This window comes from Zonotrichia albicollis, chromosome 28 (assembly GCF_047830755.1).
Source record: "Zonotrichia albicollis isolate bZonAlb1 chromosome 28, bZonAlb1.hap1, whole genome shotgun sequence".
In the NCBI taxonomy this organism is placed as follows: domain Eukaryota; kingdom Metazoa; phylum Chordata; class Aves; order Passeriformes; family Passerellidae; genus Zonotrichia; species Zonotrichia albicollis.
Window position 1 is genome coordinate 6,894,700 of NC_133846.1, and position 24,513 is coordinate 6,919,212.

Consider the following 24,513-nt stretch of genomic DNA (forward strand, 5'->3'; position numbering starts at 1 on the left):
TGTTACCGTTTCCAGCCTTTGGGTTTGCTCCCTGTTCTGGGGGATCCTGGTGGATCAGGAGGTTTGTTGAGGTGCCCCCAATACCCCGAGCTGTATTTAATGCACCGCTCCCAAAGGACAGCAGGCAGCTCCTGTGTTTCCCATTCACCTTTTACAGGTGCTCCTGCTGCAGGTATTTCCTCTGGTATTTCCACAGCCACTCTGCTGTGCACGAGTTTGGTTCCATCCCAAGCTCTGTCTGCCCTGGAGGATGATCCTGAGTTTCAAGCCTGGCTTTGGCTGGTGGTCCCTGCTCAGCTGAAGGGGTTTTCTGTTCATTTGGGGTTTGTTGTATTCTTCAATCCCTGCTGTTTATAAAGTTTCAAGGAGCAGGATCTGAAGAGGCCCCTGGGTGCTCCATGCTCTGTGTGTGCAGGTCAGAGCCTGAGGGACCCCAGCCCCTCCTGGGGACCCCCAGGGCTGGGGGCTCCTGCCCCCCTCAAGTGGGCGAGAGCAGAAATGTCAGCACAGGGCACAGAGCTCATCGCTGGGAACCAGGGGGAGCAGGCTCTGTAAACAGCAGCATTTTCTAAAACTCTGTTCTGATGCAGCTGGTGAATTCTAGAGAGCCCTGTTCCTAATGCAGCCCAAACAGGACTGGATGCGAACATCTGGATGGTGTGACAACATCTGGATGGTGTGACAACATCTGGCTCCTGACAAGCACTAGGACCAGTACAATTACTTCAGCTGCTTCTCTTCAAGGCACCCCTGCAGCTCCCTTTTCAGGAGGAGCAGAAGCACCGTGTTGGCAGGTTGGTATCTGTCTGAAATGTAAAATATTTTAGCAGTAAAGTAATTTCAGTGAACGTGGTGATCGCTGCCCGTCTCTTAATAAACTGGGGCACAGAATGGGGCGCACATGGGCTGAGTGAGGATGATGAGGATGAGGATGAGGATGAGGATGAGGATGAGGATGAGGATGAGGAGGGCGGGGAGCGCTCCCGAGCCCGGGCTGCCGCTAGATGGGAGTGTGGGAGAGGCACAGAGCTGGGAAGGCTCCGCTGCCATCGCTAAATCTAATATCTAATTCGGGATATTTGCAGCCTTCCCGCCCCTCTCCTTCCCCTCTGCCTCCCACGAGCCGCTCGTTTTCTCACTGGGTAAAAAATAAAAGTTCTTCTTTAATGGATTTTAGCACAATAGCTGCAGTCCTGCCCCGGAGAGCCAGGTCAGACAGGAAGGTCCTGAAGCACTTGGTGGTTAATGTCTCACTGGTTAAAAACAACTTAACTGCAGAGTGTCCTAAGGAAAGGGGAAAAGAAAATCCTCCCACAAGTCCCAGGCTTCTGCTTTGGACCAGAACCCAGCCGAGCACAGAACATTTTGCTGAGAGCAAAGGGACACATTTAAAATGTCCCTGGAGCCACCCAGCTCCTCTGTGAGCTGTGCACAATTCCCCCAGACAGTCCTGGCCATCTCTGCAATGTGCAGCTCTCACTCCAGCCTGGGTTTGTCATTTTAGTGTTTTCTAAAGGTTATCTGAAGTGATGTTTTCCCCTCCTTCCCGTGTGGGTTGGATGGAATGGTCCCACAGGTCCTGGGAAGGTTTAATTGCAGGTTCTGGGGAGTGACAGGGAGGTTTCCCAGGCTGCTCAAATGCAGGTTTGTTCTGCTGGCTCTGAGCTGCATTCCTGCCATTGCAGTGGCTGATGTGAGCATCCTGCAGCCACCAGGGAAACTTGAAAACTCATGTTAAATTCACCATTAACTTTTGCAAAATCACCAAAACCAATTAATGTGTTCTTTATTTTGCCAGGACCAGGCACTGAGGGATGAAATGGGATTCTCCAGAGGCTCAGGTGCCACTTGGTGAATAACCAGCATGTGCTAGCCCTCGTAAATGGGGCTGAGCATCCTTCCCACCCTCCTGGCTGGGCTGAGCCTCCTTCCCCCTGCTGGCCGGGGCTGGGCTCTGGCACTGCTCTCCCTGCAGCAGCTGGTCACTGCTCTGGCTTTCAGCCACAGCTCTGTCCTTCCTCCTGGAAGGAAACTCCCCAAATTTGGAGACAAACGCTGTGCAGGAGGAGGGAGAGGAGCAGCACTGGGGGGCTCTGGGCTCAGTAGCGCCCAGCCAGGGCTCATTGCCAGTGCTGCAGCCTGCCAGCAGCCCTGGCACAGCTCTGCCCCTGTGGCTGAGCTCTCCTATCCCAGGGAAATGGGGAAATTGTGTTTGTGCTGTCCTGGGACTGAAAGAGCCTCTTGTCCTCCCTTTGCAGGAGGCTGCACACAAGGGTTTGTTCCTGCTGTGGTGGGACCCCATTGCCCACGTTCTCCTGGATCCTCTGTCCCCATCTCCAGCAGGATGCTCTGCAGAGGCAGCAGCACCAGAGGAGGCTGAAATCATCTAACAGAGGGTTTGGAGCAGAGCTGGAACTGCAGCCCGGTGCTGAGCCAGAGCTGCCTGTCCCAGCTCAGCCCTGCCAGCCCTGGATGGAGCTTTGGGGACCCAGGGACAGCTCAGACCAGCCCATGGTCCCAGAATGGAGCTTTGGGGACCCGGGGTGGCTCAGACCAGCCCACGCCCGGCCCTGCCCGAGGTCAAACATCCCTGGCATTTCCCTGATGCCCCGGCCCAGAGGGGGCTGGCACGGAGGCGGCTTGGGGCACAAGGAGCCCTTGTGCAGGGAGGGAGGGAGGGAGGGAAGGGGGGAGGATGCTCTGAGTGCCCAGCCCGGGCCAGCTGCTGCCAGAGCCACCAAGAAAGCACAGATTCAGCAGGGAGCGGCTCCTGGGCTGGGCAGGGACACTGGAGCTGTTTGGGACCCTGGAGCTTTTCGGGCCCTGGATCGTGCCCACCTGGCTCAGGGGCACTCCCAGCTCTGATTTCCAGGAGTTTTCCAGCCAAGAAACCCAAAAAGGCCCTGGCTCTCCTCCAGAACCACCCCAAGGAGAGCAGCAGCCCCAGCCCAGCCCTCTGCCCATGGAGGTGACCCCTAAGGTTCTTTTCCCTGCCGGTGTTTTGCACAGAAATCCAGTTCCTTTTGGGGAGCTGAGTGAGAGGAGCAGTGTTGCAGCTCTGCTGCCCCTTCCCTCCAGGCTGCCCCAAATCCTGGGGTAAATTGGCCCCAGCTCCCCTGCACCCTGACTCTCCCTGCCCCTGGTTCCAGCTGTGACATTCTGAGGCTGCAGACATCCAGCATCCCACACCCAGCTCTCATTTAGCTCTGCAAATAAGGAGTGTCAAGCAGCTGTGTCAGTCTGGCTTAAATTCACAGGAGAAATCATTTGATTTGAAGTGGTTTATGTTATTAAATTTGACTGCACAGGAGCCCCTGCAGGATAATCCTGTATGATAAATGATGTTTGAAATGAGGGAGACCCGACACGGGCTCCAGCCCCAGATTAATCTGCAGGAGCAGGGGAAGCAAAGAGCAGGGCTGAATATGGCAGGGCTGGATGTGGCAGGGATGAATGTGGCAGGGATGGATGTGGCAGGGATGGATGCAGGGATGGATGTGGCACAGTTGGATGTGGCAGGGATGGATATGGCAGGGATGGATGTGGCAGGGATGGATGTGGCAGGGATGGATGTGGCAGGGGCAGCTGGCACAGCTGGGACAGCTCCCTGCCAGCCTGGGCAGGAACAGCACCTGGGTTTGCTGCCTGCCGAGCTCAGGGTGTTCCCTCGCCCTGATCTGCAGCCAACAGGCAGCTTTGGGCCCTTTCCTTCTGGAACAATCAGCGTTCAGGGCTCCACTGAGAAGGATTTGGTGTGAGATAAGCCTCCCAGAGCGGGGCTGAGGTAATCATTGAATGAGTGTGAGGTGGTGAATGAGGCACGGTGAGTCACAGCAAAAGCTGCTCTGGGGCAGCAGGAAGAGGCTCCTGGGTGTCTCCCCTGCTGCCCGGTGGGACTGAGCCCCTGGGGCTGCCAGGGGCAGAATTTGGGGGGTAAAGGCAGGGATGGAGCCCTCTGGGGCTGTGCCAGGGCTGGAGTGCCCAGGTCCTGCTGCTGCTGAGGGTGCTGGGCTCAGGCTGGGCCATTCCTGCTCTGGAGCTCCTCAGGTTGGGATTCTGCCCCACCTGTGCCAGGGCTGGAGCTGCCAGGGCAGAGCAGGGAGGGAGGGACAGCAGCCAGCATGGTTTTGGTTTTCTTTATTGTAGCTAACCAAGAAGCTAACAGGCCATCACGGGGCCCTCCAAGGCAGACTCATTTCAGGTGCAACGTGGATCCACATCACCAATCATCCAAAAGATAAGTTGAGGGCCATGGCTTGGAGATGGGATGATGGGAGAGTAGCAGGTGGGGAGTTCTTGGGACAGATTTAAAAATTAGCAGAGGGAAAAGCAATCTTCCCCAAGGGCCTCTTAGGACAGCTAAAGGGAGAGGCTCTACTTTTGATGGCAGCTTTCAGGCAGGCAGTGCAGAACAGTTCTGGTCTGTGTTGTGTTGTCCAGTGTGCTGTGTTACCTAGTGTGTCTTTGGGGCACACACACCTTTTGCCTTTTTCCCTCGAGGCCCTCACCACAAGCATGATGTGTCATGTTTGATGTCCCCTGGATTGTCACGTTCCAAAGGTGCCGTAAAGCGCGACTGTCGTAAAGCCGGCTGTAAAGCGCAACTGCCGAAAAGACGGCCGTAAAGCGCGACTGTCGTAAAGGCGGCTGTAAAGTGCGACTGTCATAAAACTGTCGTAAAACTGCCGTAAAGCGCGACTGTCGTAAATACGGCCGTAAAGCGCGACTGTCATAAAACTGTCATAAAGCGCGACTGTCGTAAAAGGTGCCGTAAAGCGCGACTGTCGTAAATACGGCCGTAAAGCGCGACTGTCGTAAAACTGCCGTAAAGCGCGACTGTCGTAAAAGGTGCCGTAAAGCGCGACTGTCGTAAAACTGCCGTACAGCGCGACTGTCGTAAAAGGTGCCGTAAAGCGCCTCTCTTTTCTCTCTCTCTTTTCTCTCTCTCTTTCTAACTTTGTTTTCCTTTCTAGTTTTAGTTTAAAAAAGCAGCAGTAGAAACTTTCAGGCTCCCTTGGACTAAAGGAAAAAAATAAAAAATTTAAAAATACAAAACAAGCCCTTTACTCCCCGGGAGCCTGAAATTTTCTACTGCTGCACCGGACATATAGTTTTTATTCTTTTTACTATATACACTATATAGTAACCCCACCCTCTCCTAATCAGGACCTCCAGCGGACACCAATCAAGCCTAATCAGTCTCGCCTACCACTAGACACCACCCCTATACCCAAGCACCCACCCCGTCACCAAGCCCCGCCCCCCCAGGTCCCACCCCCCAAACCGCAGCCCCGCCCTTAGCCAAGCCCACGCCGCCCCCAGGCACCGCCCCCCGTCGGCCACCCCCGCCCCCCGACACCACCCCTCCCCTAGGTGCCACCGCCCCTGGGCGCCGCCCCACCCCTACCCGAGCCCCGGCCCCCGGGCACCGCCCCCGGCACCGCCCCCCGCCCCGGGGCACCGCCCCCCGTCGCCGTAACCCCGCCCCCGGGCACCGCCCCTCCCCTAGCCACCCCCTCCCCCAGGCACCGCCCCTTCATCGCCAAGCCGCGGCGGCCGGAGGCCGCCCCGACGCCTTAGATGCCCCTCCCTGCGACGCCGCCGGCCTCAAGCGAACCGGAATATCATTCCGGCCACGGGGGACCCGCGGAAAGCGCAAAAAACCCGAAAAAAATCGAGAAAAAAAATCCGGTCATAGGGGCCGCCATCTTGCCGGAAGTGACGTCATTCGGTTGGGCGGCGCCATCTTGTCCCCAAACCACGTGTTCGCCCGGGCGCCGCCATTTTGCCAGAAACCACGTGTCGGCATGGGCGCCGCCATCTTGCCGGAAACCACGTGCTCGCCTGGGCGCCGCCATGTTGCCGGAAACCACGTGTCGGCATGTGCGCCGCCATCTTGCCGGAAACCACGTGCTCGCCTGGGCGCCGCCATGTTGCCGGAATCCACGTGTCGGCATGGGCGCCGCCATCTTGCCGGAAACCACGTGCTCGCCTGGGCGCCGCCATGTTGCCGGAATCCACGTGTCGGCATGGGCGCCGCCATCTTGCCGGAAACCACGTGTCGGCATGGGCGCCGCCATGTTGCCGGAATCCACGTGTCGGCATGGGCGCCGCCATCTTGCCGGAAACCACGTGTCGGCATGGGCGCCGCCATATTGCCGGAAACCACGTGTCGGCATGGGCTCCGCCATGTTGCCGGAAACCACGTGTCGGCATGGGCGCCGCCATATTGCCGGAAACCACGTGTCGGCATGGGCGCCGCCATGTTGCCGGAATCCACGTGTCGGCATGGGCGCCGCCATCTTGCCGGAAACCACGTGTCGGCATGGGCGCCGCCATCTTGCCGGAAACCACGTGCTCGCCTGGGCGCCGCCATGATGCCGGAAACCACGTGCTCGCCTGGGCGCCGCCATGTTGCCGGAATCCACGTGTCGGCACGGGCGCCGCCATGTTGCCGGAAACCACGTGTCGGCATGGGCGCCGCCATGTTGCCGGACACCACGTGTCGGCATGGGCGCCGCCATGTTGCCGGAATCCACGTGTCGGCACGGGCGCCGCCATGTTGCCGGAAACCACGTGTCGGCATGGGCGCCGCCATATTGCCGGACACCACGTGTCGGCATGGGCGCCGCCATGTGTCGTAAAAGGTGCCGTAAAAGGTGCCGTAAAAGGTGCCGTAAAGCGCGACTGTCATAAGACTGTCGTAAAGACGGCCGTAAAGCGCAGCTGTCGTAAAAGGTGCCGTAAAGCGCGACTGTCGTAAAAAGTGCCGTAAAGCTCGACTGTCGTAAAAGGCACTGTAAAGCGCGACTGTCGCAAAAGGTGCCCAAGGCCATCCCCTGGATTTATTTGCCACTGGCTGCTGTGGGTTTAGGCTCCTGACAGTCTCGGGGCTGTGCTGTTGCCATCTCGTATCCCTTCTGCTGGGTTTCCCTCTTTAATTTTTCACCAGTTTGTTTGGTTCTGCTCCCTGCAGAGGCAGCTCCACGGGAAGGAGAAGAAATCGAATGTTTATTTTTAGAGAGTGCCAGAAGAGTTCAACCCAAGGCAAATTCAATTACTTCAGGTTGTGCACAGCCCTCAGAGAGGTTGCAGAGGATTCGTTTCCAAAGGGGAAATGCCCAAACCCAGCACGATGAGGCACGGGGGTGAGAGCACAGGGAGCTGTTTGAGCAGCCCTGCCCAGCCTCAAGAGGAGGAAAGGCTCGATCCAGACAATTGAAACCAGCAATAAAACGGCACCAGGAGATCCATGGATGGATTTTTCCTCGACACGCTCGCCCCCAACAAGTGCCACATGTCCTGGGTATAAATAGCAGCTGCCCAGGCTTGCTTAACCATCCCATTGTTGCTCTATAATATTAATTAAACATTCCTCTGGGATTGTTTGCATCCTAATTAAGCAGGGGGACTTACAAAAGAACAGCAAAGAAACCAAACAAGTGCGTGCTGGGGGTGCAATTTCATTGAACCATGTGCAACTGTGGTTAAAAAAACCATGAAAATGGCAGGGCTGGGGGTGAAAGCATTTTTAGAGCCACCAGTGCTGGGGACTGTTTGATCAACGGTGCTGGGGACCAGGAGCAGCTCCGGGATCTTGGGGAGGGAAGCCCGGAGTGCAGGGGACAATAATGTACTGAGGGGGACAATATTGTATATCACGGATGACAATATTGTACTGTGGGTGACAATATCATATTTGTGGGTGACAATACTGTACTGCAGGTGACAATATCGTACTGTGAGTGACAATTTGTATTTCAGGTGACAATACCGTACCACGGGTGACAATATCGTATCACAGATGACACTATCATATCATGGATCACCCCAGCTCCCCGAGGAGCCCTTCCCAAGGGACAGGTCCCCAAATCCTTCTGGCCTGGGAGCTAGGGCTCATCTCCCCTCCCTCCCTCCCTCCTCTGGCACAGACTCCAGCACATTGTTCCCAGCTCAGACTCATGCACCCTGCAGGGATGTGCTGTGAATTACTTCCCAAATTATGTGAGTAATTAAAATCAATGAGAGGGTATCCTGTTAAATAACGTAATTAGATGAGCACAGCAGCGAGACGAGTGCAATGGTGGTTTTGTTCTCCTGCCTGGAGACAGCTTTTAACTCTTTCCCTCTTGGCTCTCCCCTGGGTCATGACAGGAAAACACTTCCCCTGCTTCCTTCAGAGCTTCTCCCAGCCCGGGGCTGTCCTTCCCCACAGTGCCCATCCCTGGTTATGTGGGGGACGCTGGCAATGCCCCAAAGCTGAGGGCTACAAACACCTGACCCTCTGTGAGCACAGAACTGCCTTTGGATCCCCGTTAACCCAGAGCTGGGAGAGGAGAGGAGAGCAGGGCTCTCCTGCCCAGAGCTTGGCATGGAGCCCCACAGATGGAAATGGGATTGTCTGAGGTGCAGAGGAACTCTCTGAGCCATCCCTGCAGGTCCAGGCAGTTCCCATTGCCCACTCCAGGTCCCTGTGGACAAACAGCACCTTTCCTACAGCACAGAGGCTTCAGGGGTGCCCTAATTCCAGAGAAACAGAATGGCTCAGGAACCTGAGTGCTGAGAGTGGTTCTGGATCTATCTCTGCTTCCTGCAGGGCAGGAGCAGCCCCAGCCCATTGAGATACATGTGGAGAGCTCTCTCCTCCAGCCTGGAGTGCTGAGAGCTCCTGGGGGCTCTGGGGAGGGTGGAGGCATCTGGCCAGATGGCTCTCACTGCAGGAATGGAATCTAAATAATTAATTTATAGTACAGTGTTCAGGCCCTCGCTGTGTCCCAGAGGAAAGGCTGCAAGTCCTTCACCTGGGGGTTGTTTTCTCCAGCTGTGATCCTCGCAGAGATGAGGGGCTCTGTGTCTTGTGGGCCTTCAGCTCCCCTGCGATTCCCCAAGATGTGTCACATGGAATTGTCCCATGAAATCACACCATGGCAAAGGAGCTGAACCCTGCTGGGGACAATCCCCGGGTTGGGGACAGTGGGAATGCTGCCCTGGAGGGGCTGCAGGGTGAGAGGCTGCTCTGGGGGGATTTCAGCACTCAGAGCCTCATGGAGCTGGCTGGGGCAGGGTGCAGGAGGAAGGGGCAGGTTTGGCTGTCTGAGGTGCCCTATCCCCTCCATCTCTGGGTGATTTACAGCTGCCATAAAACCCCTGCTGAAGGAGGACTTTTGCTCCACTTTCCTGGCAATGCAGTTTATCTCCAGAGAATTTCCCAATACTCTGGAGCTGCAAATAGAATGTTTCTCCCATTCCTCCTAGGAATAAATAGGAATATCTCTGTAATTTGCCTCTTTAAGCCATATATTCCATGCAAAGCTCCGACCATGCTGCCAACAGCATCTCATCTGCCACACCTTTGGAAAGCAGGTGAACAGCACACAGAAATTTCCCCTCTTGGATGATGCCGAATGCAGAGGAGCCAGCCTCTCCTTTTTCAGGCAGAGCTCCATTCAGGGCACAGGAAACCCAGCACAAAGCCGGCCCTGAATGGTTTCCACACCATTAGCATGAGCACATGCAGATCAGGCAGCTGCAGCACCAACGCCTGGCTGCCTGCCCTGGGTGTGAGCCCTGCAATTGTCTGGAACAGAGGGAGCCCAGAGGAGGGGAAAGCTCTGAGCAGGTACCTGGGGAGAGCTGCAGCACGGTGTGGGTTGGAAAGCACCCTAAACATGCCCTAATTCCAGTCCCTGGGCAGGGACACTGCCACTGCCGCAGTTCCTGGCCTTGGGCACTGCCAGGGACCCACAGCTGCTCTGGGCACCTGTGCCAGGGGCTCACTCCCTCACAGGAAGGAATTTCATCCCAATATCCCACCTAACGCTGCTCTGCTCCAGTTTAAAGCCCCTGCCCCTGTCCTGCCCCTGCACAAACAGCAAACAGCAAACACAAACACTCCTGAGAGCAGCCAGCCGTGTTTCCCTCTCCTCCTGCCCTGCAGCAGCCCAAGCAGCCCCATCTCATTGTCAGCGGAATAAGCTGTGAAATGGGTTTGGAAATCAAGGCTCTTTCATTACAGCACATTTGGGAGCCTTCTGGAGGCCATCTGGCCGGAGAGCAGGGTGTGGGCTCCAGCAAGGGAAAGCCCAGGGAGCAGCAGCAGCTCCTGCAAAAGCACTCCATTAATGCTAAGAGCTAAATCCTCTCTTGCCATTAGGCCATATGGGCCAGAGCAGCACTCATCCATCCATCCCAGGGCTGTGCAGCTGCAGGGCTGGGTGCCTGGGAGCCCTGGGTGTGCTGCTCAGCCAGCCCTGGGCTGAGCCTGAGCAGGGATTTCTGTAAATCCCAGTGCCCACCTTGGCTGAGCCTGAGCAGGGATTTCCATAGATCCCAGTGCTGACCAGGGATTTCCATAGATCCCAACGCTGCCCCTGCCATCGCTGCCCTCCCAGGCAGGCCCACAGGGAGCCTCCTCCTCCCCCCATTACTGCCCCGTGTCTGGGATTAGCCACTCACTCCTATCAGCCATGCAGAACGCAGCCAGGGCCTCCTCACACGCTGCCATCGTGCTAATTAGCTGGGTTTCATACTCAATAATGGAGAACAATTTCGTGGCATTTTCATGAAGGGAAAAAAGAGGAGAAAAAGCCATTGTAATTTCAGGAAAAGTCCCTGGAGAAGTGAAATGGTAATTCACAAATCCAACTCTGATCTATTAGTAGATCCTGCTCTGGAGACTAAATTAGGGAGGATGTCTGGCTTGGGTGATATTCTTCATTATTTGAATGTCTATAAAGAATATTTATTAAATATTTTTTTCTCTTAAGAACTTTGAGATGCAGCTGTATTTTCTTGCTATTTCCAAGCGTTTGAAGCCTAGCCCACACTGGATTTGTCGCTGCAAACACCCTGGAAAATCCTATTTTAATGCAAAGCCGCTCCTCTCTCTGGAAAACTCCTTCTCTTTGGTGACCCTCTGGAAAGCAGAGGGGAGGTGACAAACAGGATGAACTGCTGATAAAAGAGGAGGCAAAAAAAAGGCTTCCCAAGCAGCCTCTCAGCATTCAGAGAAAGGAGAAAGGGGGAAGCAGCAGCAGCCCTGGAGCCCACAGGAGGAAGGACAAAGCCTGCTCGGGTTCCTGCAGCAGTGCTGAGCTCGGGGGCTGCCCTGCTCCTCTCCTTGTATGGGCACAAGCACGGCCTGCCTTGTGCCTATATTTAATTTGCAAAGCAGAACAAGAATTCTGCCTGTGCTGTGCTGGCCTCAGCCTCGGGAAGCTCAGCAGGAGCAAAGCTGGGTGTTTAAAATAAAGAAACAAAGGAACAAAATGTAAACAACGGTCATCTGCTGCTGCGGAGTGCAACAGGTGCATCTGTGATTGGCCCATGGTGGATGTTTGTAATTAATGGCCAATCACAATCAGCTGGCTCGGACACAGAGCTGAGCCACAAACCTTTGTTATCATTCCTTCCTTTCTATTCTTAGCTAGTCTTCTGATGAAACCTTTTCTTCTATTCTTTTCGTATAGTTTTAATGTAATATATATCATAAAATAATAAATCAGCCTTCTGAAACACGGAGTCAGATCCTCATCTCTTCGCTCATCCAAGAACCCCTGTGAGCGCCGTCTCACTGCCCATGGCTGTGCCACATCCCTGGCCCTGTGCCCCTCTCCAGCCAGCCCTGGGGCTCTTCCCTTGGCAGCAGCCTCTCCCCAAACCCCAAACCCCACAGCCGTGCCCGCGTCACTGCTGGGGGCAGGAGGGATGGGGAGGCTGCAGGAGCCCCGGAGGCTCAGGCTGAGCAGGGGCTCACTCTGCAGCAGCGCTGGCACCCTGGCAGGGAGCTGTGCCATGATTTACAGCCTCTCCTGCGATGGAAACTCCCCACACTGCCCAGCCCCAGCGGGGAACAGCCAGGGAACCCCCACAGTGAGAGAACAGAGCCAGGGTGTCCCAGAGCAGAGTGAGACAATCCCACTTTATTGGAAACTCTCAGAGAGTCGGACACGGAAGAACTTGGTTCTGTCACAGCAGGGTTTGTACAACAGCAACAGGAACACAACACGAGATGGGGCACCGAACTTTGCATCTGGGAGAAAATCCAACCGTGAACTTCAGCAGTGCTGTACCTGCATCAATCCACAGGGACAAGGGGAAGGGGCAAACCCACCGAGACCCCCGTAAGGAGCCTTGTGCCCCCTGGTTGGACTGGCAGGGGAGGGAGAGATGCTGAGAGGGCACCAGGGACACAGATTAAGGAGAAACTGCCCCAAAGCTGGGGGTCTGGCCCCCACTCAGCAATTGTTCAAGTCTTATAAATTCAAATTATTTCTTTCCATTTAAATAACAAGTGCTTCAGGTACAAGGCTTGGGATGCCAGGTTTGTAACCCAGTTTCAAGTGCACACAAGCAGGAATAGATTTTTTTAACAAAACTATATATATATATATATATATCTGCACACTCATACACACACATGCACACCATGGATTTTGTGCTGCACCATTGAGCTGGAGATGATGGAATGGGCCTGGCACCAGGAGCTAATTACCTGTGGCACCACTCACCCTAAAGCTGCTAAAGATCTGCATTATTTTTGCCAATATTGGTCCCCAAAGGTCTCCCCACGAGGAGCTGCTGCTCAGGCAGTCCCTGGAGCTGGAGTTGTGCAGAAAATTCCGTGTGCAGCATTTCTGCAGGACCCTCTCTTGTCAGAGTCCCTGAGCAGGTGGGCGGCCTCCAGCTGGCGGTGGGTGTGGAGATGCTGGGCAGAGCAGGGCTGTGAGAGGCTGGGCAGAGCAGGCTCACACCCACACGGCCGTGTTGATGTCAAAGCCAGCCTGGCTGTAGTCTCTGGGCTCGGGCACTTTCCTGGTGCCCCCCTTGGGGTGCTCACCACGGCCCTCTGCCCTCGGGCACCTCTCTGCCTTGCTGTGGTGGCTCTGCAGGTTGCCGTGCAGGGGCAGGTAAAACGTGCCCTTGAGTTTGCTGATCTTTTTGGACCTCTTGGAGATGTGGGGCTGTTTGTCCTCGGGCGGGAGCCAGCAGGGCTTCTCCTTGAGCAGCCTGTCGCGGTCCGGCCGCACGCTGCGCAGGAACTTCTTGAAGATGTTTGTTGTGAGGGAGAACTTCCTGCAGAGCTCCTGGGACCTGCTCAGGGACAGGGAGGCCTCGCCCTTGTCGCCCTTCTTGTCCAGCTCGGGCAGGTCCAGCCAGTTGCCCACCAGGTCTGCGAAGATGTTGTCGCCCAGCACCAGCGGCTGCCGGTTCCTGCTCTGCGACATCAGGGACGAGGTCCAGTCGTGGCCATCGTCACAGCCCGGGCACTCCTGGCACGGTGCCCATGCCCCAGCCGTGCCCTGGCTGGGCTCTGGTGCCCGGGGCACGCAGGAAGGTCCTTTAGGGGGGCACACACCGTCCCTGCAGAGGCTCTGCGAGGAGCAGGGGCTGTCCCGGGGCTGGTGGCTCTCTGGGCGTGCAGCAGGCTGGCACAGGCTGGCTGGCTGTGGCACGGGACACGCCAGGGACGGGGGGCAGTGTCCCTGGGTGTCCCCCTGCCCCGTCCCTGTGCTGCTCCTGCAGCAGCGGCGCTGCTCCGAGAGCTCCAGGTGCTCCAGGGCCGTCTGCACCTGCAGCAGCTTCAGCTCCTGCAGGGCGCCCATCATGCAGTTCATCTGCTCGTGCAGCCCGTCACCCACCTCCTTCATGGACAGCTGGGGGGGAGAGAACAGCGTGTCAGGCTCCCTGGGGATCAGGGTCCCCTGGGTCAGGGTCCCCCTGGGGGTCAGGGTCCCCAGCAGTGTCCCCATGGGTCAGGGTCCCCAGCAGGGTCCCCATGGGTCAGGGTCCCCAGCAGCGTCCCCATGGGTCAGCATCCCCATGGGTCAGGGTCCCCAGCAGTGTCCCCATGGGTCAGGGTCCCCAGCAGTGTCCCCAGGGCAGCAGAGCAGGGCTGAGCAGCTCTCTGGGCCGTGCCCTCCCTCCTGGCCACCTCTGCCATCAATCCCACCTGCACTGCACCCACTTCAGCCAACAGCACTCTGATTCTCCTTAGGTTTTTCTAGGAGCGTCCCTCTAGGATTAAGAGGAGCTGACAGAAGTGGATTGTTTGACCTGACAACAAAAATAGAGAGTTTGGGTTCCCATTAATTGCTTGGCAGAAGCCCAAGGTGTAGAACTATGAATGGTTTTGGCTGCCGCCAGTTTTAGAATGTTCTTGTGCTTTTGAGTCCATTGTGCCCTGCTGCCAGCTGAAATCAGGAGCCAGAACAGAGCCCTGCTTCCTCACCTGAAGCGCTCAAGTCGATTAAAAATAAACCCCAGGAAGAACTAAATTGTTACTCCATAACCCATCTCCAGCTCTCAATGCCCTCAGCACAGGCCCCTCTCGCTTGAGGACAATCAAAGACATTTCAATGCACTGGAAATTTTGCACAGAACAACCAACAAACTCCAGGATTACTTACATTCAAGCAGGAATTCTCTGATTCCCAGGCTAGGACCTTTAGTAGCAGTTCTGCTTCATCCCTGAACCTCACTACAAAGATTGAACTTTCTTCACCAGGCTTAAAATAAGCAAGTTATTCTCCAGAGCTTCCCAGCTCCCCCTTTATTCGCTCTGCTGCTTTCTCTCTCTCCTGCAGGATCTGGATCATATTCCCAAAGCAGCACCAGGAAACACACGGGCTCCACTTCCCAACAGCTGCCATGAGTCATTTTTAGCAGGAGGGGAGTGGGGCTGGCAGGGCTGCAGTGTCACTTCACTCTGGCTGAGGGGTTTGCAGAGATTACCCCGTCCAGGCAGCTCCAGCCTACGCTGTCACCAGCACTCTAAAAAGCTCATCACCATTTCTTGTACAGATCTCAAGATTAGGGTGAAAAAGGCCAGCTTCTTCTGTTATTCTTATGTTCAGCTTTACATTACCAAGCTTTGTTTCCTACATCTCCTTCATTTTACCCAAGCTGGCGCAATTACTCGCTCTATTTCCATCTCTGTACGTGGAGCTGAGCAGCGAGGAAGAGCAGCCATCAGAGAATTGTGACAGCCCAGCTCTCCAAGGGGAAACTGCTCAACAGTTTCTGACCACAAATCCCATTTCAAACCCCAGAACCTGGAACTAAACTCACCAGCAGGTTGCAGACATTTTTCAGAGCTTTCCTCTCAAGGAACTTGTTTATCACCCAGAATGAGCACACAGCTACAAAGACACAGAAAATCTGTGCTCAGCTTCCTGATCCCACTGCGCAGAGCCTCCAGCTATGGCATTTCTTAACATCAGCAAATAAACTCCTGCTGCAGATGTGTAAATAATGTCCCAATTGCATCCTCACCGTGACCCTGTTCCCACCCTGAGCTGGGGCCAGCCTCAGACAGAACTGCACCTTACCTCTCCAGATTGCTGAGATGCTGCTCGTCCTAACCCTCCTTGCCTTATTAATGGCAGTCTGGTTTATCTGGGGCTTTGGAAAAAGCTGGATTTGGAGCCAGCCTGGCCCCTCATTGGCCATTCCCACCAAATCCCCTGGGCAGTAATCGCGCCCTGGGGAGCGCGGGGTCCTGCCCTGGACGGGGCTCCTCCAGCCCCCCTGGCACCTGCCCTGCAATCCCCCAGGCTCAGGGAACTGCCCCGGGCTGGGGCAGCTCTGCAGGGCCCAGCCAGGCCAGCCCAGGGAGCATTAACCCTTCCTGGGCAGGGTGGGCAGTGCTGGGGAGGCAGTGCTGCCCCACAGGAACAGACGGAGCCCAAAGGCAGCACCTCTCCCCCTGAACAAAGCATCAGGCCAAAGCTGGGCCAGCACCAGCCTGGGCAGCTGAACTGCTGGGGAAGAAGGGGGGATGATCTCCTGCGTGGGAAGGCTCTGCTGTGAATGAGAGTGGGGGTCCTGGGCTGAGCCCGGGCAGCACAGCAGAGGAGAGGGGGCTTTGGGCTGTGCCCCTGCCCTGGGATGGGCAATCCCACCCTCCAGCCCCTCCAGCAATGTGGACCCCACCACATTGCTGCACATCCTGAGGCTTCCAACCCTGCTGGCAAACACTTCTGTAATTTCGGGTTGTGCAAGATAAAAAATGAGGCAAACCAACCCCCTCTGCTTTATCTCCTGCTCTTCTTGGTGTCTGCTCAGTGTTGTAGAGAATGGAGAGAGAGGGAAGCCCAGCCCAGGGTGAAGTCACTGCCTGGTGACCGAACAGCCCGCGGGGCTTGGATTCCATCCACCTGCAATTAACAGCACTCACCTTGGAGAGAAAATTCCGGAGGGAAAATAAACCTGCCCCAGTGTCTCACTGCCAGCCTCTCCTCCTTGCCAAGATCTCAGCTCTCCCAAGTCCAGACTGGCTTCTCTGAGGCTCTCCAGAAAAAGAACAATGTCCCAGGGAGGAGAGATCCCCTCCCTGGCAGAGGGTCAGGACTGAACTGCCTGCTCTGTGAGAAGAAAAAGGGATTCTGCAAAAAATTCAGCAGATTGGGCTGGAAATCAAATGGATGCCCTGCTGGAGATGGTGGGAACTCCAGGCTGAAGGGACAGCCCTCAGTGGCTCTGGGTCACACACTTCATGCACAAGGAACTCAGATTTGTGTCCCCAGGTGTCTCACCTGAGACGCTCAGCCCTTCAACAGAAGTGGTGGTTTGGCTTGTCTGCTTCAAAAAAGCCCTCTTAGAACCAGGACAACTTGCAGATACCCAAATCTAGCTCTATACACCAGTTAAAAATCAGATGCCTCAAACTGGATCTCATTATTCCTGAAACTTTTGCAATCCCTAAAAATTGGCATGAAAAATTTGGTGCCTAATTCTGCACAAGCCAACTCATGCCCTTTAAAGCAAGACAAGTACTCACAGGGCTGTGCTCCCCTTCGGTGCCTGGGACTGGGGTGCGCTGGGAGAGGTTCCTTCTGCAGCCCTGAGGTGTTACCTGGCTCAGCCTCCTGTGCAGGTGGGAGCCAGCTCTGCCTCCGTGCTCCTCAGAGCAAGGCTCACTCAGACTGCAGACACCCCAAGCACTGAGAACTGAGGTGCAAAACGCAAAATTCCACTTTCAAATGACCGTCAGGGAATATTCAACACGGGGGGAACCAGACCAAAGCTGCCAGAGTTCATATATAGAATGTATTTTGCACTGGCAGTGCCCCATCCTGAGCAGCAAAGCACAGCTGCTTTGGAAGCCACCCTGTCCATGATCTCCTCACCCCAAACAATAACCACAACTGCTTTACCCTGACGGTAAATCACTGATCTTCACCACTGATTACCACAGCCTGCCCAAGGAACCTCCTCCAGCAGTTACTGGCATTTCATCAACCTCAAACACCTGAGACCCACAAACAAGGGAGATTTTCCTTCCCCTTCCCAGGTAAATCAGTAACCTTTCCCAGCCCCTTTGGGAACTGATGTTGTCCTGTTAGACCTCCGTTCTCTGAGCTCTCAGGATCAGTTCCAGCCCATCTCCTGCATCCCCAGCTCTGCATCCCCAGCCCAGCCCCAGCTCTGTGCTGCTGATGGAAAGGAAAAGCCCAGAGCTGGGAAGAAGAGCCCTCAGTGTGTTTGTCACAACCAGGAGGAAGACAGATGTGCAGCTCTTAGGAAAAAGAAATGCACACAGAGGAAGTTATTGCTAAGAGGACAGGAAAGAACAAATGGCAAATAGTTCATAATAGTAGTTCTGATGGGCAACAGAGGCAGCACCCCAAACAATTGGTATTTAAAGCAGATGACATAAGAGAGACTGAAATTATTTTAGAACTGCTGAGCTGATCATATTGTTTCTGTGTTTCCCTTTGGGTCAGTAACTGGATTAATCTCCTGCAAGCCTGCAGTTGTGGCTGGCCATGGCCTTGCTGCACACAGAGCTCACACACAGCTCTCTCCAGCCCCTCATTCCACCCTTCTTCTCCTTCCTCTGGAGCATGCCAAGGGCCTGCAGCTGCCTTTCAGTCCTTGCATTTTATCACAATAATTTCAAGTCTCTCTTTTACCTATTCCCAGGGTAGGTGTGTATGGGATGCTGACAGTGAGCTCACAGTTTACCTGAAAGAGGAAGGATGCTGAAACTGAACCTGAGACTCCCCCTCACAACAATTTCAACAGACCCTAAGCAGATGTTAGCCATGACAGATGTGGTTCACACCACTCCATTACCCACCCTCCTTCCCACTGCAAGGATATTGGTTGTGCTTCCAAGTCACACTCCCTGTGCTTAAAGGCAAATCAGAGAAATCAATTTTCCTCAACCAGGATAAAAATGGGACAAAAATAACTCCAAACTTCAGATTTCACTCACAGCCCAAGGATAAGAGAGACTGACCACCGAAGATGATGGCTAGAAGTGCCAGTTCTCAGCCCAGACCTGCTGTCCTGGGAATCTGCTCTTCAACATTCCTGATTATGTGAAACTGGGAGTCTGAAAAAATCCACCCTCATCTTTAGGTGGCTGCTCTGGAAATAACCCAGAGGCCAAACCTGTGACTGCCTTCTGTCCCCAGTTAAACACCACAGGACATCTGCTGCCAAGTCACTCCTTTGCACCCTTCCCTCAGGAACACCAAGGGATGAGATCTGTGACACCACCCACCCTCCTGCTCTGCCTCCAGCAGCAGGGTGAGGTCACCCACAAAGGGACCGGCATCACCTGGAGCTGCCTGTTCCTGTCACCCACAAAGGGACCTGCATCACCTGGAGCTGCCTGTTCCCATCACCCACAAAGGGACCTGCATCACCTGGAGCTGCCTGTTCCTGTCACCCAAAAAGGGACCTGCACCACTGGGAGCTGCATCACTGGGAGCTGCATCCTGTTTCCAGCTGCTGCAGCTGCAGCAGTGGCCCTGGACCCTGGGGCTGTCCCTGGTGCCTGGCACACTGCACAGCACCCGAGCTGCCCCTTCAGAGAGAGCAGGATGCAAACACAGCACATCCCTCGGAGCGTGACACAGTTACCGGAATAGGACCCGGTGTCAGACAAAGAGGAAAAATAATTGGCTGTATTTGCAGTCGGACCCAATGTTCTATTCCTGCAGGATATTCATAGCAAGAAACATTGTCTACCAGGACATAAATTAATGTAAGAAGGGAGTCAGACTCTATCAAACTCAGTAATTCGATGCGTTTATGACAAATGTGCAGGAAGAACATTAAAAGTTCCAGTCAGAGTGGTGACTGAAATACTTTTCCTCCCAGAAGAAAGCAACAGAAAGCCCAGATACATCCTGGATTCATCTGCAAGACCAAAACATGCCAAGTGAGGTTACAAGCACAGCCAAGTAAGGTTAATGTGGCTGTGGCCCCTGGCCTGTTACACCACACAAACCCCACGTGCCAGATGAACCTGCCCCACGGACTCAGCAGTCCCAGACACAAAACAAGGATTTATTCCTCCTGCAGAGAGCCCCATGCCCCATCCCACAGTCCATGGGTGGTGCTGCAGATCAGTGCAAGCTGTCCTGGTGTCTGAGGGTGCAGCAGGCACTGCCATGTGCAGCACCGAAATAAACTCCTCTCTGCCAATTCCCCAGCCAGACAACTCCTGCTAACCTGAGCCTTCAGCTGAGATAACTCTGTGACAGTTCTGCTGTGCCTCAGGACAACGTCTGCAGATCCCAAATGCACCAAAGGGCTCTGAGGATGGGGACTGATGGCAGGAATGTCACCCTCCCAAGCTCTGGGGCACATTTCACAAGTGCCAGGGGAGGACAGATGACAGGGGTGCAGGAGCACAGCCTATTATTCCATCACCAGAGCTGGAAACCAGCACGTTCCCAGCAGCCACAGTGCACCCATGAATCCCAGGGGCTCCCAGAGCAGAAAAGGTCTCAAGCATTTCCTGCAGGCGAGGTGCAGAGAGCTGGCACAGCCCTGGGAAAGCTGCCCGGGCCGAGGGTGCCCCGCTCCCAGGGATGAATGGCTGTGTCAGCTGAGGCTCCCCAGCGCTGCCGTGGAAGCTTCTGAATGGATTCCAATCAAAGGGACACCACACATGCCAGAAACGATCAGCTTACAATGGAAAGCAGGCGGCTGCGACGGGAGAGCTCTCCTCACTGACTGAAAGGGGTCAGATTGATCCTGGGCAGCCCTGCACAGCTTTCCCACAGGAAACGGGGAGAGCAGGGCAGTGCCCACTGGCTGCCTCGCCTGGCACAGCTCACACAGGTGACACACAGGGGCCCACAGCAGCCCCAGCCAAGCACACCAGCCATTAAATGTGGTTTTAGTAAACAAAGCAAGGGAAAGGAAAAACAGAGGTGGAATCCTCCTGTCTCACACTGCTGGGGGATTGAGTTGCACTGGAAGATAGCCTTTCCTTGGGAACTGGGAGCTGTGCCAACATCCACTATTTTCTAAGAAAATCCCCTCCTCAAAGCTGGCCAAAAGTCTGGTTTGCCACACCAGAGGCTGCCTACACTGAGACAAACTGAACTTCTGCTAATGGGACAGTCTCTAACCCTGCCTTGTGACACTGAGCAGCCCTAGAAAGCCTGGCTGGTCACTGAGGGCAGTTCTGCAGAACCTCCCTGCACAGCAGGGCTGCTCCTTGGCCACAGCACAGCCTGTGTGTTCCTCAATGCATGGGATGCCCAGCGCTGGACTCCCCTGTGCCCACTCCGGTGGGCACAGCCATTCTCACATTCCTGCCCATGCCCGGTGGCTCTGGAGCAGCCCAGGCTGGCAGGAGCTGCCCAGCAGCGAGGCAGAGGCAGAGGAGCAGCTCCCCTGCCCATGGTGCAGATGGGCCCAGCTGTCCCCGGGCTGCTCGCTGCCCTTCACAGAAACACTGCTCTGTTTTCATTCCAGGCTGCGGGGACACGAGGGATTCTGACAGGCTGGGATTGCTCAGGGCAGCACCGAGGGGTTCCAGCGCTGCAGCTCCACCGTCCCTGCAGCTGCAGGAGGAGGAGGAGGAGGAGGAGGGCCCGGCCCTGTCCAGCTGCACCCTGCGGATGTCCCCAGAGCCGCTCTCACCGCGCTGGGATCACCCGTGTGAAAGGAAGTCCTGGACAACAAAACCCGGGCTGTGGGAGGGAAACCAATGGGACTGCTGAAAACCGAATGCACAGAGACACAGGCTGGCCCGGCCGAGTCACAGCGTGTCCAGCTGAAGGTGACAACTGCCCCTTCCCAGGGCTCCAACTGCCCCTTCCCAGGGTTCCAACTGCCCCTTCCCAGGTTCCAACTGCCCCTTCCCAGGGCTCCAACTGCCCCTTCCCAGAGTTCAACTGCCCCTTCCCAGGGTTCAACTGCCCCTTCCCAGCGCTCCAACTGCCCCTTCCCAGGGCTCAACTGCCCCTTCCCAGGGCTCCAACTGCCCCTTCCCAGGGCTCCAGCTGCCCCTTCCCAGGGCTCCAACTGCCCCTTCCCAGGGTTCCAACTGCCCCTTCCCAGGGTTCCAACTGCCCCTTCCCAGGGTTCAACAACTGCCCCTTCCCAGGATTCCAACTGCCCCTTCCCAGAGTTCCAACTGCCCCTTCCCAGGGCTCCAACTGCCCCTTCCCAGGGCTTCAAGCCAAGCATACACAGAGTTATGCCAGGCTAAGTCATGGTTTATTAATATAATAAAAACTGTTGCATTTTTACAATTGAAAAAAAATTAATTCCTGCATTATAGCAAGGACTGAACAAAGCCAGAATATTCTCATTTAAAGTAGTTTTTTCTGGCTTTTGCATTAAGTGTAAGGGATGACTTTTTCTGTTGAATATATTGACTCTACAGAAGTTGTATTTTGCACTAGAGAACAGGCATGTTTCAGACTCAGAGGTGCAATGTTTAGACTCCTCTACAAAAATACTGCTCAGATAACAAAACTGATTGGGTCAGAAGACAAAACACAGATTTATGAACCTTATTCTTAGGATGTTCTTCTGGAAGCTACTCCTCCTCCCCGCTCAGATTTTCAAGGGCTGCCAGATTATTCTGTACATGCCCCGGTTGGCAGTTTGCATTTCATTCATCACACCCAGGGTACAGCACACCAGTGACTCCCATTCTCCTTTGTTTTAGTTTGTCTTTCACCTCCTGTGTTTGCTGGGAAGCACTGGGAACGGCAGCAGGTTAAATGTCACTGCCGCCACGTTTCTCGGGAGCAAAAGGCCACTGCCCCAGCCGTGTTTCACAAGGCACCGGGATACGGGGCTCTCCAGCCCTGCTCTGCCCCGGGCACAGCTGGAGCTTCGCCAGCTCCTCAGGGACAGGGTCACACACACAGTGATTCCTGCAATGCACGGGGAGCACGAACCCGGCTGCGATCACCTCCCTCCAGTCCATGCCGGGAGCTTCTCTCATTCAGAAACTTCGCCCAGCCGTCCTCGCTCTGCCTTGTCTTCCCCTTTTGTTCTCATTATCTATTTATCAGGATAATAACGCAGACTCCGAGCCAGCCCCGCTGGAGCCCTATTTTGGGAAGGATCGGTTCCGGCTGCCCAGCCCCGCAGGCAGCCCCAGAGCACAGCAATCCCTCCGGGCTGCTGGACAAGCCCCGGCAAGCCCCGGGACCGGGGCTACCCCGAGCAGGAGCGGCGGGAGGGCGAAAACACCGCTCCTTTCTCACAAAGGCTTTCCTATTAAACAAGTACTTTCACAGGCTACCGGAGGTGCCAGCGCGCTCCCTTCAGAGCCTTCTGATTCACAGAAAGTTGTTCCTATCCATCTCTGCGGCTGCTTCCCTGATTTCTGACCTGTGCGGGCAGCGTGTCCCTAAAGCCCCCGCACGGCCCCGCCGCGGCTTCTCTGATAGACGGACGGACCCCGACCCATAACAGGGACCTGCCCGTGCTCACGGGGATGGGGATGGCAGCGGCGGGACCCCGACCCATAACCGGGACCTGCCCCTGCCCACGGGGATGGGGATGGCAGCGGCGGGACCCCGACCCATAAGCGGGCCCCCCAAAGCCGCCCCGCGGGTGCCCCGACCCCCGGCCCTTACCAGCTCCTGCCGCAGGCGTCGCAGGTGCTGCTCCATGGCCCGGCTGGGCGCGGGGCCGCGGCGGGAGGGGAGGAGCGGGGCAGTCCGGGGGCTGTCCGGTGTCCGGGGGGCGGCTCCGGGAAGCTGTCCGGTGTCCGCGGGCTGTCCGGTGTCCGCGGGCTGTCCGGTGTCCTGTGTCTGTCCCGTGTCTGTCCGCGGCTCTCCGGCGGGGCAGGGCGCGGGGCAGGCGCAGCGCGGCGGCGGCGGCGGCGGCGGGGCCGCGTGTGCGGGCGGCGGGGCGGGGGCAGCCGCATCCCCCGGCCCGGCCCCGGCGGCCGCGGCGCTGCTGGAGGCGGCGGCCGCTCCTCCCGGGCCGGCCCCGCGCCCCGCCCGCCCCCCGCTCCCCGCCGAAGTTGGCGCTGGAGTTGGCGGCGCTCGGCGCTCCGCACGTCGCTCCGCGGGCGCGGACCACCCCACCGAAAGCACGGATTAACCTACATGGCCCTAATCGGGAGAAATTGCAAAGCCACCCGGCTGCGGTGTCCCCGTTCTGTCCTCACCGCGGGCTGTGCCCGGGCAGCGCGGGGGACATGGCGGTGCCGCAGGCCGGACACGGACACACAGACACACGGACCTGGCTGGACAGGGACACACGACCCGGGACAGACAGGGGCACACGGACCGGGTCGGGACAGGGACACACGGACCGGTGTCGGTGTCCGAGCGCCCTGTGCCAGGCCAGCATACGGAGAGCCACAGGGCCCGGTGTTCCCAGGTGTTCCCAGGTGTTCCCAGATGTTCACGGTGCCAGAGCGGGTTTATTTTTCCCCTCGCTGTTTCAGCCCGTGCCAGTCTCTGCGCACGCAGCAGCTCCTGGAAAACTCCGGGTGTGGGGATGTCGCAGCCACGGGTGAGCCCCTCTAAGAGCAGGATTCTTTTATCTCAGATCAACAGCCTCCAATATTGCTTCTCACCGCAGGACACCAAACAGATGGACAGGCGAGCAGGGACAAAAATACAAACACTTTTGGATCATCAGACTTCATAACTGCGCTGAATTTGAAAGGGTTTGAAGTTTTGAGTGTTTCTCACAAATAAATATTATTCTTATCTTATTTGCAAATAATGCTGAGTTTGATAAATGCTGAGTCCCCTGTGATATTTTAGCCTCAGTTGCTCTGCCATGCTAAAGAACTTGATAGGAGGAGAAATACTTCTTTGTGTTTTCAAATTTGGGATTAAAAACGTAGTTACTTGGTTTTTTCCCATAAATTTCACAAAGACTGGCTAAAATTTTTGCCTCTCCAGGTCCTTATTTTTTGGAGGAAAACATTTTTTATAGAAGATAATAGGATTCAGTGTGTTTGCTTGTTTGTTTACAGAAACCAATTTCAGTGTTTTTGAAAGCTGACCTTTGTGCCAAAATCCAATTTAAATGGAAAATTTGCGATGTGCCCTTTCACATGTGTTTGGGAAACACTCCAGAGTTAATGTTTATTGATCCTTCCAGTGTCTGGGTTATTATGGGTCAAAATTTCCTGTCTCCTCGCTCATTTCAGGGTTCCCATTTCCCATCTGTTCAGCTGGGAACAGCATCTCTCTTCGAGGCTCTGTAGAATGTGGGGCCGTAAAGATATTAATTTATTGGAGAAATGACCTTATCAAAAAGTGAATCACTTCCAAC

At 55.6% G+C, this 24,513-nt stretch overlaps 1 protein-coding gene across 3 annotated transcripts; it reads right to left on the bottom strand.

Moving 5' to 3' along the window:
• Window positions 1-11,893: 11,893 nt before the first annotated feature.
• INKA2 (inka box actin regulator 2) lies at window positions 11,894-23,208 on the bottom strand. 3 transcript variants are annotated; one of them, XM_074528141.1, is made up of 2 exons: window positions 22,851-23,208; window positions 11,894-13,655 (listed from the first exon to the last, which is right to left on the bottom strand). In XM_074528141.1, the coding sequence occupies exons 1-2, from the start codon at window positions 22,884-22,886 to the stop codon at window positions 12,747-12,749; spliced, it is 945 nt and encodes a 314-aa protein (XP_074384242.1). In that variant the 5' UTR covers window positions 22,887-23,208; the 3' UTR covers window positions 11,894-12,746. The 3 variants fall into 3 exon arrangements, with proteins under 3 accessions (XP_074384242.1, XP_005492927.4, XP_074384241.1); XM_005492870.4 differs by lacking the exon at window positions 22,851-23,208 and adding an exon at window positions 14,409-15,052; XM_074528140.1 differs by lacking the exon at window positions 22,851-23,208 and adding an exon at window positions 13,952-14,388.
• Window positions 23,209-24,513: the final 1,305 nt, after the last annotated feature.

Bases quoted from the DNA above. Each gene is read 5' to 3' on its own strand.
- INKA2 (XM_074528141.1), bottom strand. From the start codon at position 22,886: ATGGAGCAGCACCTGCGACGCCTGCGGCAGGAGCTG. The intron at 13,656-22,850 runs GTAAGGGCCGGG...TCTCCCCCCCAG, and splicing joins GACGCCTGCGGCAGGAGCTG to CTGTCCATGAAGGAGGTGGG.